Source organism: Homalodisca vitripennis, chromosome 3 (assembly GCF_021130785.1).
Source record: "Homalodisca vitripennis isolate AUS2020 chromosome 3, UT_GWSS_2.1, whole genome shotgun sequence".
Classification (NCBI taxonomy): domain Eukaryota; kingdom Metazoa; phylum Arthropoda; class Insecta; order Hemiptera; family Cicadellidae; genus Homalodisca; species Homalodisca vitripennis.
In genome coordinates, this window is record NC_060209.1 from 170,858,679 (window position 1) to 170,875,082 (window position 16,404).

General features: G+C 35.2%; 1 protein-coding gene across 1 annotated transcript in view; it reads right to left on the reverse strand.

Moving 5' to 3' along the window:
• Nucleotides 1–1,935: 1,935 nt before the first annotated feature.
• The window catches only part of LOC124357767 (pH-sensitive chloride channel 2-like), a 44,317-nt gene continuing 29,848 nt past the window's right edge, over nt 1,936–16,404 (reverse strand). Inside the window, exons 7-10 of the mRNA XM_046809805.1 lie at nt 14,962–15,117; nt 12,725–12,887; nt 10,452–10,614; nt 1,936–2,212 (exon numbers count right to left, since the gene is read on the reverse strand). Coding sequence (XP_046665761.1) covers nt 2,006–2,212; nt 10,452–10,614; nt 12,725–12,887; nt 14,962–15,117 — 689 coding nt within the window. The 3' untranslated portion in view covers nt 1,936–2,005. The remainder of the gene's footprint in view (nt 2,213–10,451; nt 10,615–12,724; nt 12,888–14,961; nt 15,118–16,404) is intronic.

The following is a 16,404-nucleotide window of genomic DNA, read 5'->3' on the forward strand; positions in this document are numbered from 1 at the left end:
GCTTTTCACAACGAAATCCACCAACGCTTAAGGGAGCAAGATCACTTTATGGTATGCTTGCACAAGCCGGAAGACGACACAACTAGATTAAGATATGATTAGTACGCAAGCTCGACACAACTAAGGGCCAAACAACTGGCCAACTAAACAAAGTGGCAGACGTCACATCCTCCCCTTCTACTCCAGGAGTGAAAGGAAAAGGAATTCTCTTAAAATTTTAATTACGAAATCGCTAGATATAATTTATTATTCATTTACAGTTTAATTCATATTCCCTGTATTGCCTTCTATTATAACGATTTTTTTGTATTTCATACTGTTGGAGGAATATTACCTAGATTAATAGAACCATGAACACATTGATTAATGGAGAGTTGAGCTCTTTCGTTAAACATTATATGACGGTAATACCTAATCAATTGCGGTAATGCCTAAACTAAAGAAAAAAATACGATAAAACACACAAACAAAAGAAGCATCTGGCGAGGAGGTTATCATCCAGAATTTACAGCCGATATGACAAGCATGTGCCCAACCAAATACAAGTGCGAGACGACACATCCTCTCTCTGTACTCAAGGGAGTGAAAGGAAAAAACTTCTATTACAAGGTTAGGGTAACTGGAAAGGAAGGAGAGATTTGAGACTATAAATACTGGTGACGCTGGTACAAAACACGGTCGTAAGAAATCATATATAAATTCCATCAGCATGGTTATAGTTGTTAATATTTAATAAATAATGTGATAAATAATCACAGAGTGAACCACCACAAGTGGTGAATAAAGTCTACCTTTTAAACTGTAGGGCAGATATGTGGGCCGGGCAAAGTTACATAGATCGGCCATACCGATACACTTAGCCAAGCTTGGGTAGCCCTACAGTTATGCTATAAAACAAGTACGTCTCATAGTCTCTAAGTACGATTTATTATTCAATCTCAGGTGTATTTTTAAATGGTAACTTTATTTTAATTTTAACTTAATTTTTTAACTTTAATCATGACTGTTTTCTTTTATTTCCTTCTATCAGAAGGATGTTACATAGGTTAAAAGAACCACATACCCAGTGGTGATTGGAAAGTTGACCTCCTCCTGTAAAATTATTAGATGGAAGTCTCTAAACACAGGAACTGCTGAAAAAACCTGTTAAGATGAAAAAATTGGAAATCTTCTTTCGTGGTTCATGGTAACTGTTTTCAAGGGTTATGATAAAACTACGGATAAATCTAAAATTATACATTTCTCACGAGAATGGATACGATATGTTGATGACGTCTTTTCAGTATTTAATAATATTTAAAACCTATAAGACTGCAAGTATGTCGACCCTAAATTAATTTTACACTGCCACTAAATTTAAATATTCAAATAATAAATTTAAAAAGTTAAATGCTTTTTAAAACAGATGATGATATACAGTTTTGAAAATTAAATTCTGAAAAATATTTGTCCAGTCTTTAGGATTTATTTAGTTTTTTGTAACTCCTGAGTTACTCCAAGTTACAGTATGTATCTTGCTTTGATATCAGACGACTCATACATTCTCAACGTTTTAATTGCAAAAATATAAAATGGAATGAACTTCTAAAAAGAGAGAGCACAGTCTCAAATATTTACCAATATACTTCAAGAACTAAAAGAGGGTTTTTCATCGCAACTCGTTTTTGAGTGTGTAGTAAACAATTAGACTTTTCAAAACAAAATATATGAGTGACCTTCCGGATTGAAGTTGTTACTTTCCGGATTTCAAGGAAACCTAATTATTAAACATGGATGAATGAATATGTATATTTTGGAAAAGTGCAGCTATTTTGTATCTAACAATAAATCACAGTATTTGTTATAACAACTATGTTGGATAACGCACAGACATGTTTGCTATTAAAGCTGAATTTCCAACCCCTTTTTGAAGTCAGTTAATAAATACATAAACCATTGATGTATAAAATATATGATTTATTTTAAACTACATATATTATAATAATTTTTAAAGGCGTTTATATAGTTAAATAAACATCGCACTCCAAAATAGTAAATTAAAAATGATAAAAGCAACAGGAAAGAGAATTCGACTACGTCTGTCAATCCAGTTTGCCATTTCAATGTTGGTCATGTGGGTGCCTGCGAACGCTTGTCTCCTCCTTGACAGTTGCCGCCTCATCCTTACGTCAATGTTCAAGTCTTCCATCGCAAGGTCAAACGCAACAGATTTCTAAAACAAGACAAATTTTTAGAAATATTAGTTTGGATTTAAATATCATAAAAAACAAAACACAGTCAAAGACAAGGAATAGTTTCCGCAATTGGTTTAGCTGATTTCAATCAATTGCGTTCGATTTAATGTATTTATTAAAATTAACGCGCAACTAACGCTGAAAGTTATTTCCAAATTTAACGTGCATCTATAATAGATGAGCCGCATTGAAAGCGACCTGCGCGAAGGTTTCTTGCGCATGGGGGTTGAGGGAGGAGCAGGAGTTTTGACCACGCCTACCGCCACGTCCTCTTTCACCGCTTGATCTATTTTTTTGCTGGTACTCTGCTTCCCCCTTGTTGGTGTTTTGGAGCATCACGGTATGTTTTGTTATTCTCATTGTTACGTAATAACAAATATTATTATTTGTATTAATATAATAGTGCATTGCATCTATTTAATATGTTAGTATAATTAGGAAGTTTTTTTTTGACAATTTTATTTACAATCTGTTCAGACACATTCTTAGAACAATAAGTAAATTAGATAAAATAATAAATTAACACGAGTTAGACTCTATCCAGCGATAGAGCTAACACAAATAAACAAGAAAGTTTTGAAATTAGAACCTAAGAGGTAAGTCCAGGATTGAGTGTCTCTTCAGACGTGTAACTGACGCACTATTATCCAACAGGTTTCATCGCAAGGTAGTTCGGATGAGAATACAGCTTGTCTTGGTAATTCTTGCTGTAGCGAGTTATTTCCTCTTTTACTGTGGGAATTTTTGTGTGTTGATGTATTAATTGATTAGTTATATACCACGGAGCTTCCAGGATGTTCCGAAGGACTTTAGACTGAAAACGTTGGAGAATTTGAGTCGCCAAGTGCCAAAACAGGCTAAATCCAAAATTTAAAAAAGTTGAGATATTGATGACATTGAGTTCTGTATTACCTAGGCTACAGATTTGTCACTTCAAAATGTTCCAAAACCAGTTAAAAACTGTTTAAAATTAATATTTAAAAGTGAAGGTTGTTCCAAAATCAGTTATATCCTATAGCCATTCGGTTCCAAAAACAGTCATATCTGCACAGATGACAATGTTCCAAAACCAGCTATATCAAACTACAATAACTTACAATGTTTCATGTTTCTGTGTCAAAATAAGTTAAATCCCAAAAGACTTTTCCTATAGGGAACTGCTGATCATTTTCCTTCTGAATTAATTGTTTATTTTGTTGGCTAATTTTAAATTTCAAAGGCTAAAATAGTGTTATAAGAAGCAATAGCACTCAATTATTTAACATTATTTTAAAAGCTCCTGATTTGTTGTGTGTCATAAACATGGAGGCTGAACATACAGGAGGTATTTTAGAAGGTAGTGAAGGCGTTGGTATTGATATTATAAATGCTGAAGTTGTAATTGTTCAACAAGAAAATGTCAATATAATGGACATAACAGTGGAAACTCCAAAAAATGTGGAACAAATAGAGTTGGTAGAAGAGATGCCTGGCCCTTTGGCAAAGAAAAGGAAGAAAAACGAAAGAGCATGGAAGAAAACTGTTGCAAAAGTTGCTAGGTAAGTTAACAACATTTGGTAAAGAAAACTAAACTAGCCTAATCTTAACACTCATTTGAACTAAAATAACCTAACCTCAACTAAGCTAACCTAACCTCAACTAAACTAACCTATAACCGCAACTAAACTACTTAATCTCAACCAGCCTAAAGTAATTCAGCTTAGGCCCTAACTTAACTACAACAGTTTTTGACAACGTTTGCGATCTATAATTTGTTTTTATTACAGGTTAGTATTTTTTTAAAGGTATAGGAGAACTAATAATCCCTATTTTGTTTTAGACACCGCCCGAAGGGATTTCCACAGATGCCTAGTTGTAAACATTCGGCCAAAAGTAAGTACCGCTGCGCAGAACTTTCCCTGCAGGATGTTAGAAAGATACATCAGCAATACTATAAAGACGCTGACCTTCAATCAAAGAAGAATTTTATTCTTCAGCACGTCATTGTTTCCTCAGCAAAAAGGACTCGTCTTCCAGAAGGTATCAAATCAAAAAGAAATGTAAGTACTGACTTTTTCTTACCTAAAATGAGGAACAAAAAAACTGAGAATGTTAAAGTATGTCGGGCAGCACTACTTACAATTTTGCAAGAGAGTAAAAACCGAGTGCAATTGATTTGCAAAAAGTACCTGGAAACAGGCGTCGTCGTACCTTTGGAGACTCGTGGAGGAGCACGCCAAGTTGATAAATATAATATAAAGAAAGACAGCATCAAATCTTTTTATTAAAACATTTATTCCAGTACAAAAACACTATTGCAGAGCGAAAAACAAGCATAGGCAATACCTTCCAAGTGAGCTTAACATTACAAAAATGTGGAAAATGTATATTGAGCAGCATCCAACTGAAGAATTAAAGTGTGAGTATGACTTTTTCAGGCTGGTTTTTTCTGAGAACTTTAACATTGGTTTTTGACGCTCCGTACACTGATAAGTGTTCAACCTGCACAAGGCTTGAGTGTGAACTAGCCACAGAAAAAGATGCAGGCAAGCGTGAAACACTAAAGCTAAACCTAAAAGCCCACAAAGTCCGTGCAGACAAATTCTACAAACTTTTGCAAGAAAATAATGATAAAGAGCTTATTCTGAGCTATGATTGTCAGAAAAATCTTGTCCTTCCTAAAATACCGGACCAAGCCGCATACTATAAGCGCCAGCTATATCTATATAATTTTGTGATTTGTGAGGGACATTCTAAAGTCCTCTTGAATTCAGAAAACACCTTTTCTTACCTCTGGACTGAAAACCAGTATGCAAAAGGGTCCAGTCAAATTGCATCTGCTGTTTACCACAGGTTAACAAGCGCTAACATGGAAAATGTCACCACAGTCAAACTTTTCTCTGACGGCTGTGGTGGCCAAAACAAGAACACAACTGTTGTCGGTATGATTGCTCATTGGCTCCTGAATGATGCACCTAAACATGTTACTAAAGTTGTACTACTCTTTCCGGTAGTCGGCCATTCTTTCATTCCCCCTGATAGAGTGTTTGGAGTACTTGAAAGGAAATTTCAAGATCTGAGTGTAATCAACAATCCCAATGAGTACACTGAAATAATTGAAAAGCACTGTACTGTTGTGAAACTTGGGACGGATTGCCCTGTGAGTGATTGGAAAACTCTAACCGATGCTGTTCTAAAAAAACCAGGACAATGGCATTTTCAATTTCAAAAGGCCAAGAAATTTATCTTTTCAAGAAGTAAAAGTAATCCAAACTCCATCCTGGTACAAGGAGAAGCAAACTATGTATTTGAAATCGGCGAGAGTAAGTCAGTAATGAAAAGGGGGAAAAATTTTGACAATGCAGTTTTGAGAGTGATACAAGAAGGACACCCAGTGAAACAAGTAAAAATCAATGATGTGAAATGCTTGCTAAATCTCCACTATGGAAATGACTGGCAACGGGAGCCAAAGTTGAAGTTTTTCAAGGACTTATTCCAGCTACCTACCACCAATCAAGGCGAAGAAGATGATGATGATGATTTTGAAATAAATGAAGAGGATGAGCCTATGATTGAGTGAAAATATTTTTAATAAACGACACATTTATTTTATAAACTCTGTAGATAAATAAATTCATGGTTTTGTATTGAAAATGAATACGATTGTGTTCATTAATCCTAACCTAACTTTACCTAACAATATAGGCTACAATGTTTTGAGAAAAAAGGATTTAATAATATAAGGTTCTGTTTTTAACTTATTTTGGAATGGTAAACGCAATTTAACTGGTTTTGGAACCAAAGTTAAAAAGCAAATGGCGGAGAGTAAGTTTCCAAAAGCAGCTAAATCATAGTTACTGTTCCAAAACAAGCTATGCCATATATTTAATCGGCTGCAGTAATTATAACTTTTGTACCATTTTTTAGCAATTTTAAAACAATATAACTAATTTTTTAACCTTTTTTTTTAAACAAAAATCATAAAAATGTAATGGATGTGAGAAAAGCAATCAGTTTTTGGCATTTATCTAAAAAACTTGCAGAGTGGATTTAGCTTGTTTTGGCATTTGGCGACTCATTTCGATGTTGGAGTTACTGGCTGTACCCCAAAGCTGTATACCATAAGTCCAAACAGGTTTCAAAATCACCTTGTATACTAACAACTTATTTCTTAATGATAATTTCGACCTCTTGTTTAAAAGCCAGGATATTTTTTTTTTTAATTTTGAGTTTAAAAATAATCTTTTTTGCCAGATATGAGAACGCCAAGTTAGTCTTCGGTCTAGATGCATACCCAGATATTTCACTTCTTCAGATTGGGGGAGGAGGATATTATTAAGAGAGACAGGTGGGCAGTTAGCAGACCTTGTTGTGAAAGTTACATGAGTGGACTTGGTTTCATTAACCTTCACCCTCCATCTCACAAGCCACTCCGACAAGTCATCCAGCTCAGATTGTAGTCGTTGGGATGCAGTTCCTGGGACTTCATGAGAGGCTAGTATAGCGGTATCATCAGCAAAGGTGGCCATGGTGATATCGACTCGTACAGGTATGTCAGATGTGAAGAGGGTGTAGAAGATGGGACCCAATACACTGCCTTGTGGAACGCCCGCCTCAATTTTGTGGAGGTCGGAGTATTCGTCTTGAAATTTGACTCGAAAAAACCTGTTTGACAAATAGGACTTTATGACATCTTATGGGCCTATAAGAACTAACCTGATGTGGAGGCTTCCCAGGTTTAGCTACCATGACAATTTCCGATAATTTCCACTGTGCTGGAAAATGCTCAATTCTCAATATTGCGTTTGAAGACAAAAGTCAAAAACATAATAGCTTTCCTAGGCAGTTCTTTTAAAATCCTTCCTGTAATGAGGTCATACCCAGGAGCTTATTACGGCTTCAATTGTTTTCACAATTATTTCAGTTACTTCAGAGGGAGTAAAGGGCTGAACAGGAAGTGATAGTTGGGTAGGTGATTCTAATAAGTATTCAATTTCTGGGTCAGGAGCTTGAGCTGAGTCACTGGGCTTGAACACATCGCGTAAGTGCGTAGCGAATACTTCAGCTTTCTCCTTGTTGGTCTTGGCCCAGCCACCAACTGGTAAGATAATCGGCACTCTTGGACTAGTCATGTGTTTAGTAGTTTTCCACATTGAATATTTCGTGTCTTCTGTAGGAGTTAGACTTGCAGTAAAAACCTGAAACCTTTCATTATTGAAGTTAGATAACAAACGTTTCAAATCCCGCGCCGCTCTATTGAAGTTGTTTTTATCACGAGGATTCCTGGAATTTTACCAAATCCTACGAAGTCTTCTTTCTTGAGCAATCTTTTTCTTGATGGCAAGAGGGTAGTTCAGGCCATTAGTGGTTCCATTTCGTTGATACGGCGTTGATTGCCAAGCACACTTCTGGACTGCCCTGTTAAAACAATTCAACAGCTTCATCTATTTTCACCATTTGTCTTCAAGGAAACGTGTAAATGCAAGTTTTCATCAAGAAGAGATCGAAATTGGTCCCAGTCAGTATATTTAGAACTTAACCGCAGTGGACCCTCTGTAGTAATGGCAGATGAACTTAAAGTGAAGATCAATTAAGAATGGTCTGAGGATAAATCAAGACAAGATTCTACATGTGTGTACGTTTGGGAAATACCTTTAGTCACGAAGAAATCAAGCAAATCAGGAATTTTTAAGGGATCAGTAGGCCAATAAGTCGGTTCCCACGAAGAAAAATATTGATAGTTATTGTCGTTGATAGTCTTGAGGAAATTACGGCCTCTGGGATTGCACAGCCGAGAGCCCCACATGGTGTGTTTCGCATTAAAGTCAACCCCCGCAATAAATCTACAACCCAAGGTATTGAAGAAGTCGCTGTATTGCTGGTATGAAACGTTATGACGAGGAGGGGTATACACAGAAGATATCGTGAGTGGACCTGACCAATCTTCAATCACAACACTGGAAGCTTGAATATAATTATACTTATAAGTAGGTATGGCATGGTGTTTTATACTATTTTTAACTAATACCGCACTACCACCATGAGCAGTATTAACTGGATGATTACATTGATACAGAGAGTAAAAGGGAATTTTGAAATGTGTCATATCTGTGAAGTGAGTTTCGGAGATAAGCATAATATCAACTTTATGAAGACCAAGAAATATTGTAACCTCTTGAGTATGGTTACTCAAGCCATTGGCGTTCCAAAGTGCTATTCTATAAAAATTATTCATTTTAGCTTCGAAATGACGGAAGACAATAGGTTCATTAAAGTACTTATCTGTTCAGCCTGTTGTATCATTATTTTTTCAAATTTGCAGAAAAAGTCGTTAAGTGTTTTACTTAAAGCGTTTTGAGTACTGTAATCTTCAGACATCGAGTTGGATGCCACCTGTGCATATGATCGTCCCGGCAGGATTCGAACAGTGGATGGACTGGGAGGTCTTACCACTTCTTGGGTTCCCCGAGGTGATTGATCATGACTTTTACTTTCAGGTACTTTGGGTCTGATCGGGGGAAACGATTTTTGTTTAAGTTCGCAGTACACAGAACAACCTTTGTAGTTCGCCGGGTGGTTCCCCTCACATAGAGCGCAGGTGGGTGGGGTATCACTGGATTTCAAACATGCCCGTGTGTCATGGTTCTGGCCACATTTAACGCACCTGTAAGGGTGCCAGCAATACGTTTTGGTGTGTCCATAACTTTGACATCGCTTACACTAAACGATCTCGGATTTCCTGAGCGGTGGTTCAAAGGTAATTTTTGCATTAAGGAGGTACTCGATATTAAATATATCTTTGTTACACGGATTTGGTTCCAGATCAACAAAGAACATTGAAAGAGGTGCTTTGGTTTTATGCTGTCTCATACTCATTACGTTGCGAACCTGGAACCCACAGGATTCAATAGCAATCTTAATGTCCGCAACATTAGTGGAAAAGTGCATATTTTTTAAAACCACGCGATATGCTTTCTCTTGTTTGATTTGGTAGGTATGAAAGATGACCTGCAACTCTTTTAGTTTGTGCACCAGCTTCCGATAACCGTCAATAGTTGTTGTATTAACTTTGAATTTGTTTTGGCTGAGGCATTTAAATGTGTAGTTGTCATTTGGGATAACAGTTTCAATAGCGGTTATCATGCTCTTAACGTTTACAACGTTGGGTACGAAGATCGGAGGTGGTTTATCCTCGCCAACATGAGACGGCGGCGTCGATGTGGTGCTCTCATCCATCGTATTTGACCCTCCAATAGCATCGAAACGATTATTTGTAGTTAATGAGAAGCTACTTAGGTTTGAACACAATTTCTTCGATATGTCGGGACCGTTCGAAACCAATTTCCTAGGTCTTTTGAATGAACCAGTCACTGTTTGCCAGTGGATGCCGTCATTACTTTCTTTGTCATCACAGTTTCGGGAGTTTGGAATACCTGTAGATATTACTGCTGTCTGATTATAACCGTGATCATGTAGAACATGAGCATTTTCACAAGTGGAACCTGTTTGCATCATAAGAATCTACAAAAACGTAAACAATCAAAACATAAACACAAACAAGACAAGGTTTATGTAACAGGAAGAACAAAAAACATTACATTACGAACAATAAACTACATCAAAACTATTATCAAAATAAACGAAATCAATTAACAACAGTCCTTATTATCAGTTTGTGAACTATTTCACGAGAAAAAAAGCAAGTTTATAACAAATTTCACAGAACCAAATACAATACATGTTCACCAAATAACAAAGTCAGCTGATCCCAGGAAGTATTTAATAAATATTTACTGTTAACAGCTGTTGTAATTATTACGAGGTTTGTAACACAGCTGTTACTGTATGTAACACATACCCTACGAGTGGTAGTGGCGACTAAGGATTGGTTGGGAAGGAATGTGGAGAGGGAAGTGAGTCCGCGCTTCTTCTCCCTCAACCTCATCTCTCTCTCACTCATTCACTCCTCCCTCTTTGGTCACTTAATAGGTCGCTTTCAAAGCGGCCTATAGCACTAATTTTATTTTAACTAACTGAATAAAATCCTATATACTACTCTTTTATATTTATTATGGCACCACATGAATATGTAACAGCGTACACAGTTCTCAAAATTCAATTTTTCTTCATCCTTCAATAAAGTGTAAAAATTGAACTAGTCGAGAATATTGATCAATTATACTTTAACCGAAGATGTACAAAAAATATTAATTTATAAAATTGCAAACAGTTGGTTACCTGTTGTCTTCTCTTCGCAGCAAGGGCAGTTTTTCTCTGCCTCCTAAGTTCAGGAGACGATGGACAGGAGGAGGATTTACGTTTCCAAGGTATACTTTCCGTTCTCAAAGACGATTTCAAAATATATTTACTGGATGCACGTTTTAGTGGTATATGTTTCGTTCTGGAAAAATAAAACTATTTAACCAATTTGATAAATGATAGAGAAGAAGTAAGTAAGGATTGAAGCATAATTAGCCGTATTTCATACATATAATGTCTTATCGGATCATTTCAAAAAGGTACCCTGTCAAGCAGCTTATAAAGCGAAATCTTTTCAGATATGTACCAAAATCTGTTATAGCGCTATATTTTCCAAATTCTTTGGAATGACTAGCAATAGTGAATCGGCCTGTACCGGCTTAAACTGAAAGGGTTATCGGGTGGTGTTAATATTAAACATGTTTGGAAACCTGCACGTTCTTAAAGAGTAATTAATCAAGAATGTTGTTATTCCGAGTGCAATGACCTATGACTTGAATAATTATATTAGCACAATATATACAAAGGAATTTAACTCCAAGTAATTTTTGAAACTGTCTCGATTTTATGAAAAAGGTAAATTTCTTTATCAGCTCCAGAAAATTTCCTCGTGGACACTAAAAGTATACTTTAGTAATTAATATGCAAATTGTTTACGAACCCTGCGGTAATATTTTGGCAATTTTTTCTTCAGGCAAAGACAATTAAAAAAACTGAAACATAAACATGGCTCAGACATTTTTTAGCGATTGTCTAAAAACTAAATGTATGGAACAGGAAAAGTAAGTATTGATATTTTATTATCGTATATCTTACCCTCAATAGGGAAAGAATTGTGAGAAAAGTCGATTTTTAGATACATTTTTTTTTATTCTCCATATAATCCTGTTTAAGTAAATAAACAACACATTACATTTCATGTTTATATAAGTTTTCCTTTATTGGACTTTTAAAACTAAAAGGTTGTCTTAACAACTGCTAGAAAAATTAATTTAGCATTCATTGGTATAAGACGGGAAGAGCACGTTAACTTCCCCAGATGAGAAATATATTCCCTTTATTTGAATTTCTCTTTATTGATAAAAAGGGAATATATTGTGAATGGAACCTCCTTGTTTCTGGAATTTGGCAACACTTGAATTTGTAATCGTATTAAATTTCCATGTGGTGGACAAAATGTTCAAGGAGCAAGAAATTTCCCATTTATTTGTGTATTTATTTGAATGTCTCGTTATTGTTCGAGTAAGACAACTTTTAGAGCAAATTAATTTTCATCGGTAATTTTAATTAGTTATCATTGACCCTATAAATAAACCTGATGCACCACTGGATTTGCCATTAATTAATTCATGCTATACTCAGGATAATTCAAAAATTTCAGATTAAACATTTGTTTACCTCAGTAGATATTGCGAATCTACGAAAGAAGTTAACGTTCGTTCTCAATGCATGCATTTCTTTTCGCGTACGCATAGTTTTCATCTCATCCAGCTATTAAACACGTAAGTATCAAATCTGGAAACACTACACTTTACAGCTGAAAGGTCAAAAGTACATGATGATTAGTCAACCATATACTGATTGGTGTGGCAAACACCAGATTGAGCTATTGAATTTATTTATTTCTTGTTGTAGTTACGCAATATTAGGTTAGTCATTTACTAGTTTCGTGTAACTATATAATCACTGCAATTATATAGTGTGATGAATTTGACAAAAACCAGAATGGAAACGCAAAAAATAATCAGATGTTAGTAAATTTGTATTATTACGTAAATTGTAACATTTTCAACTCTTTGGGACTATTTATATTGATTCGGAAAGTTATTTGGAAAACTATGGCATTTTTGTTGTAACCATTGGGCAACAGTAGACAAAGATAAATGTAAAGTTATAATGCTAAGTGTTATAAATACTGTATAAATAGTACTTTTTCGTAAAACACTTATACACATAAAGACGTAAATAAAATGTTTTTCGAAGAAGAAATTATTTTCTTATTTTAATAAATGCTGTGTGAATATAAGTCACAAATTATATAAACAATTCATTTTGCAAGAAAATATATCTATATTTATAACTATATTTATAAATATATCTATAACTATATCTAAGCAACTGTGTATGATTAGATTATATGAATTATTGTATAATTATAGTATAATAGTATACTTTATACATTTAATTGAGAATTGTTTAATTTTAGTGATTTTACTGTGTGAAATGCAAATATAAAATATAATACTACTTACTCTTGTCTGTGCACTATATTTACAAAAGCAAACTCCGCTAGAGATAGAAATATGAAGAGATTGCAGCCAATAAACCAAATGTCGTTCATTTTCAGTTGTGTCAGTTTGGGCATAGCGTCGTTCATGACTCCCAGACCAAAGAACCCGAGCATTGTGCAGGTTGCTACAACAGATATTTCTTATTGCTGGATATTTCACAATATATACGTACGAAAAACGTACTGCCCGATCCATGTAAACTGTTTCAAATTAATTACATACAAAGCGTTTGTCGAAAAATAATGAAATAAAGTGATGTCTCTTTAAATCTTACAGACAACAAACATATTTTTTTTATTCTCAAATATTAGAACTAGAAAAGCAGTAGAATAGAATAGAATAACTTTATTGATCTCAAGGACATAAACATGCATCAGATCTTGTCAGTCATAAAACAACTATAATAAAGATAAACAGCATAAAACAATAGTGCATTTCATAGCATGTAAAGCAAGTCAAACTGTACAAGTATTAAAACATATCTAAAAAGAGGATATTTACACAAAGTCTACATTAGCAACATGGTGACTTAAACCTTTAAAACTTTAAAAACGTTGTCTGTAATAAAGCACAGTATAATTTTAAAATGTATAGAAAAAGCTAGCAATTTGGTAGGGAGGAAATTTAAAAAAGAAACATTCAGTTAAATAACGAGAATAAATAAAATTAAAAAATGTAAGAATTTAACAGAAAATGCAAGCTACACTTTATACACATTTTAAATACATACAGCATTTAAAAGAGTTCACACTTTAACCGGAGACAATTTGGAACAGTTTACGTTGAATCCAGTACAAACATAAAACTACTTATTTACGATTATTATAAATTTTTCTGAAAGATAATTACTTCTAAAGACATTTACAGATAATTAATTACAGGGTGGGGTAGTGATTTTTCAAACGATTTTGAACAATAGCCAATTATTTATTTACAAAAAAGAATATTTTAACGTGAAACATGAAGTACATGAATGAAAATTAATGTTATACTTAAAAAAGCAATAACTTTTAGAACACAGTGCCAGTAACGTGGCGTCCGTGGTTTTCCATATATTGTCGAATTCTGAGATGTAGTCCGCCTGTAGCATCTGCAACGGAATTTTGCTCATTTCAAGCCGAATTCGCTCCTTCAGATCTTCTTTCGTTCGAAAATCTTTACTTTCTTCGAAAACCACTTAAGATAACCCACTTTTTTTACTTACTTTGATTTTTGTAAGGAAAAAGTTTGGAGCTGTAAAATCTGGTGAACGGACAGGCCAGGGATATCATCATTCCTGCTGATAAGACGTCCTGGACATGCGAGTAACATTAAGAATAGTTTGGAAAAAACGTATACGATTTTTGTAGTCAATAGGTGTAGGGCTTAAAATCCTTAAAAATCCATCTCACTGATCGATTTCTGAGACAAAGTTCTGCGCTTTGCCGTCTTGCTGATTTTTGCGGACTTTGTCCCAATCAAACTCTCTAAGGTCCGGATTATTTTTTCACTACCATCTCGTTTCTTTGTGGTGTTAGCAGTGGCGTCAAAGTTTTTCGCGCAAAAGGAGGACAGCTGTCCTTGATTGATCGGGAGCCTGTGGCGGTAGAATGAATTTTCGACGGAGTGTGCGCTTAGTGCCAACCACACTATTCGCCTTTTTTATATACATTTACAGCACACGAACTTTGTGCACGCGGCCAACACTCCGTGGATACTGAAATTTTCACTTGTCTAGACGCTCAAGGATGTTTACCCACACTCAACCCACCTCCCCTCACGTCCGTCAACCAGAGTCGAAATCGTGCCGTTTAATTGCCTCACTCTGGATTTAATGAAACTAAATTATTATGTGCTACACCATATTCATTCATAGGAAATAGAATTAACTTAACTCTTATAAATTACAAAAGCCCACAATTAATTGTCTCTTTGTCTAACTGCCTTGTCTGGGATACAATAAACAAACAGAACTGAAATGTTTGCGGTGACTACATCCTTTCTTAACTAAGCCTTCAGAAGTAATTCATAGCAGTTTGTAAAAAAATCAAAATTTTGGGGCTGGTGATTCACAAGCGCTTGTTCTACTATTTAAGAAAAATATAACTTGTAATCGGTACGAGTTATGAAGTGGTTGTAATGTTACTAATGTATTCTAAACATTTCCAATCTAAGATTACTACCAAGATAATATAAAGTGTAAGGTAGTAAGAACATACCGAGCCAGACACGACACGGGACCACCTCGGGATCTACCCAGAACGTGCCCCAAGACGTCACTACCAACAGCACGCTTGGCACGTAGTAGTCCCAGAAGTAGAAGCCAAACTTGCGAGCGAAGTTGAACACCACAATCAGGGAGCTTTTGCGAATCACTAAAAATAACAAAATAAGAGTATGAAAAAGCATGATAGCATATTAAAAAAGTAAACGTACTTTAATTTTTTGTTATTTTTTGGAGGGGGGGGAGCGAAAACGCTTTGGTTGTCAACATAATAATAATCTTTTTATTGCATTCTTTTAACAATTTTTACATCGTATCGCAATCGTCAATAGGTTGTCAATTTACACGATATTATCTACACATTCACGCAACCTCATAATCACAATTCATACAATCATTCAAGACACAATGACACAATTCAAGCGGCTTATCATGAATTCATCAACAGAGTAGAAAGCCTTGGACACCAATAGGAGTTTGAGACGCGTTTTAAATTGATTTTTATTATTGGAAATTTTTATTACTTCAGGAAGCCTGTTGATTAATCTGACACCAACTTCTTGCGGTAGATGTTGCGCTAATGTCAATCTGCGTTGATGAGTTCGAAAGTTGTCCCTGCCTCTAGTTTCATATTGATGAACGACACTGCCACGAATCAAGGTGCACCTTGATCTGCAGTACATTATCACTTCAAAAATATAGAGACAGGGCAAAGTCAGCAATCTCAACTCCCTGAAAGATTCCCTACACGACTCTCTGTAATTGAAATTTTCAATGATTCTGACAGCTTTTTTCTGGAGTGTAAAGAGGCGCTCCATTTTGTTTTTTGCACAACTTCCCCAAAGTCTTATTCCATACGCAAAATGAGGATGGATTAGGCCATAGTAGGCCATTCTTAAAACATCTGAGGAACAAAATTTTGCTAGATTGCGCAGAGCATAAATACCTGAGGTAGCTTTAGCACAGACCCTGTCAACATGATCGGTCCAGGTTAGTCCTTCGTCCAGAATCATTCCCAAAAACTTTGTGGAATTATTTTCTTCGAGAAGGTTGTCGTCCATAAATACGGCCGGACGCACGACTTGATCATGCTGACGAAGGCCGAAATTTACTAATATTGTTTTTGAGTGATTTGTTTTTCACAACACTGGTCAAAAGTAACATATACTCGTAGTGTGGTAGTGTCAAATTGCTATGCAAAACTATGATCGTACAAAACACAGCCATCAAAAGTAAGTATGTGTGTGAGTATTATAATTAAAATGTATTTATTGCTCAATTTGATATCTTTTTTTAACAAGTTGAAAAGGGCCTAACTCGATAAAAACAACAATAAATAATGATAACAACAACAAACTAAATAACAATTTTACACAAAATGTGAGCTATTAACTGAATCTTATTAGTTATTACGCTTTAAAAACTACAGCTATCCGCC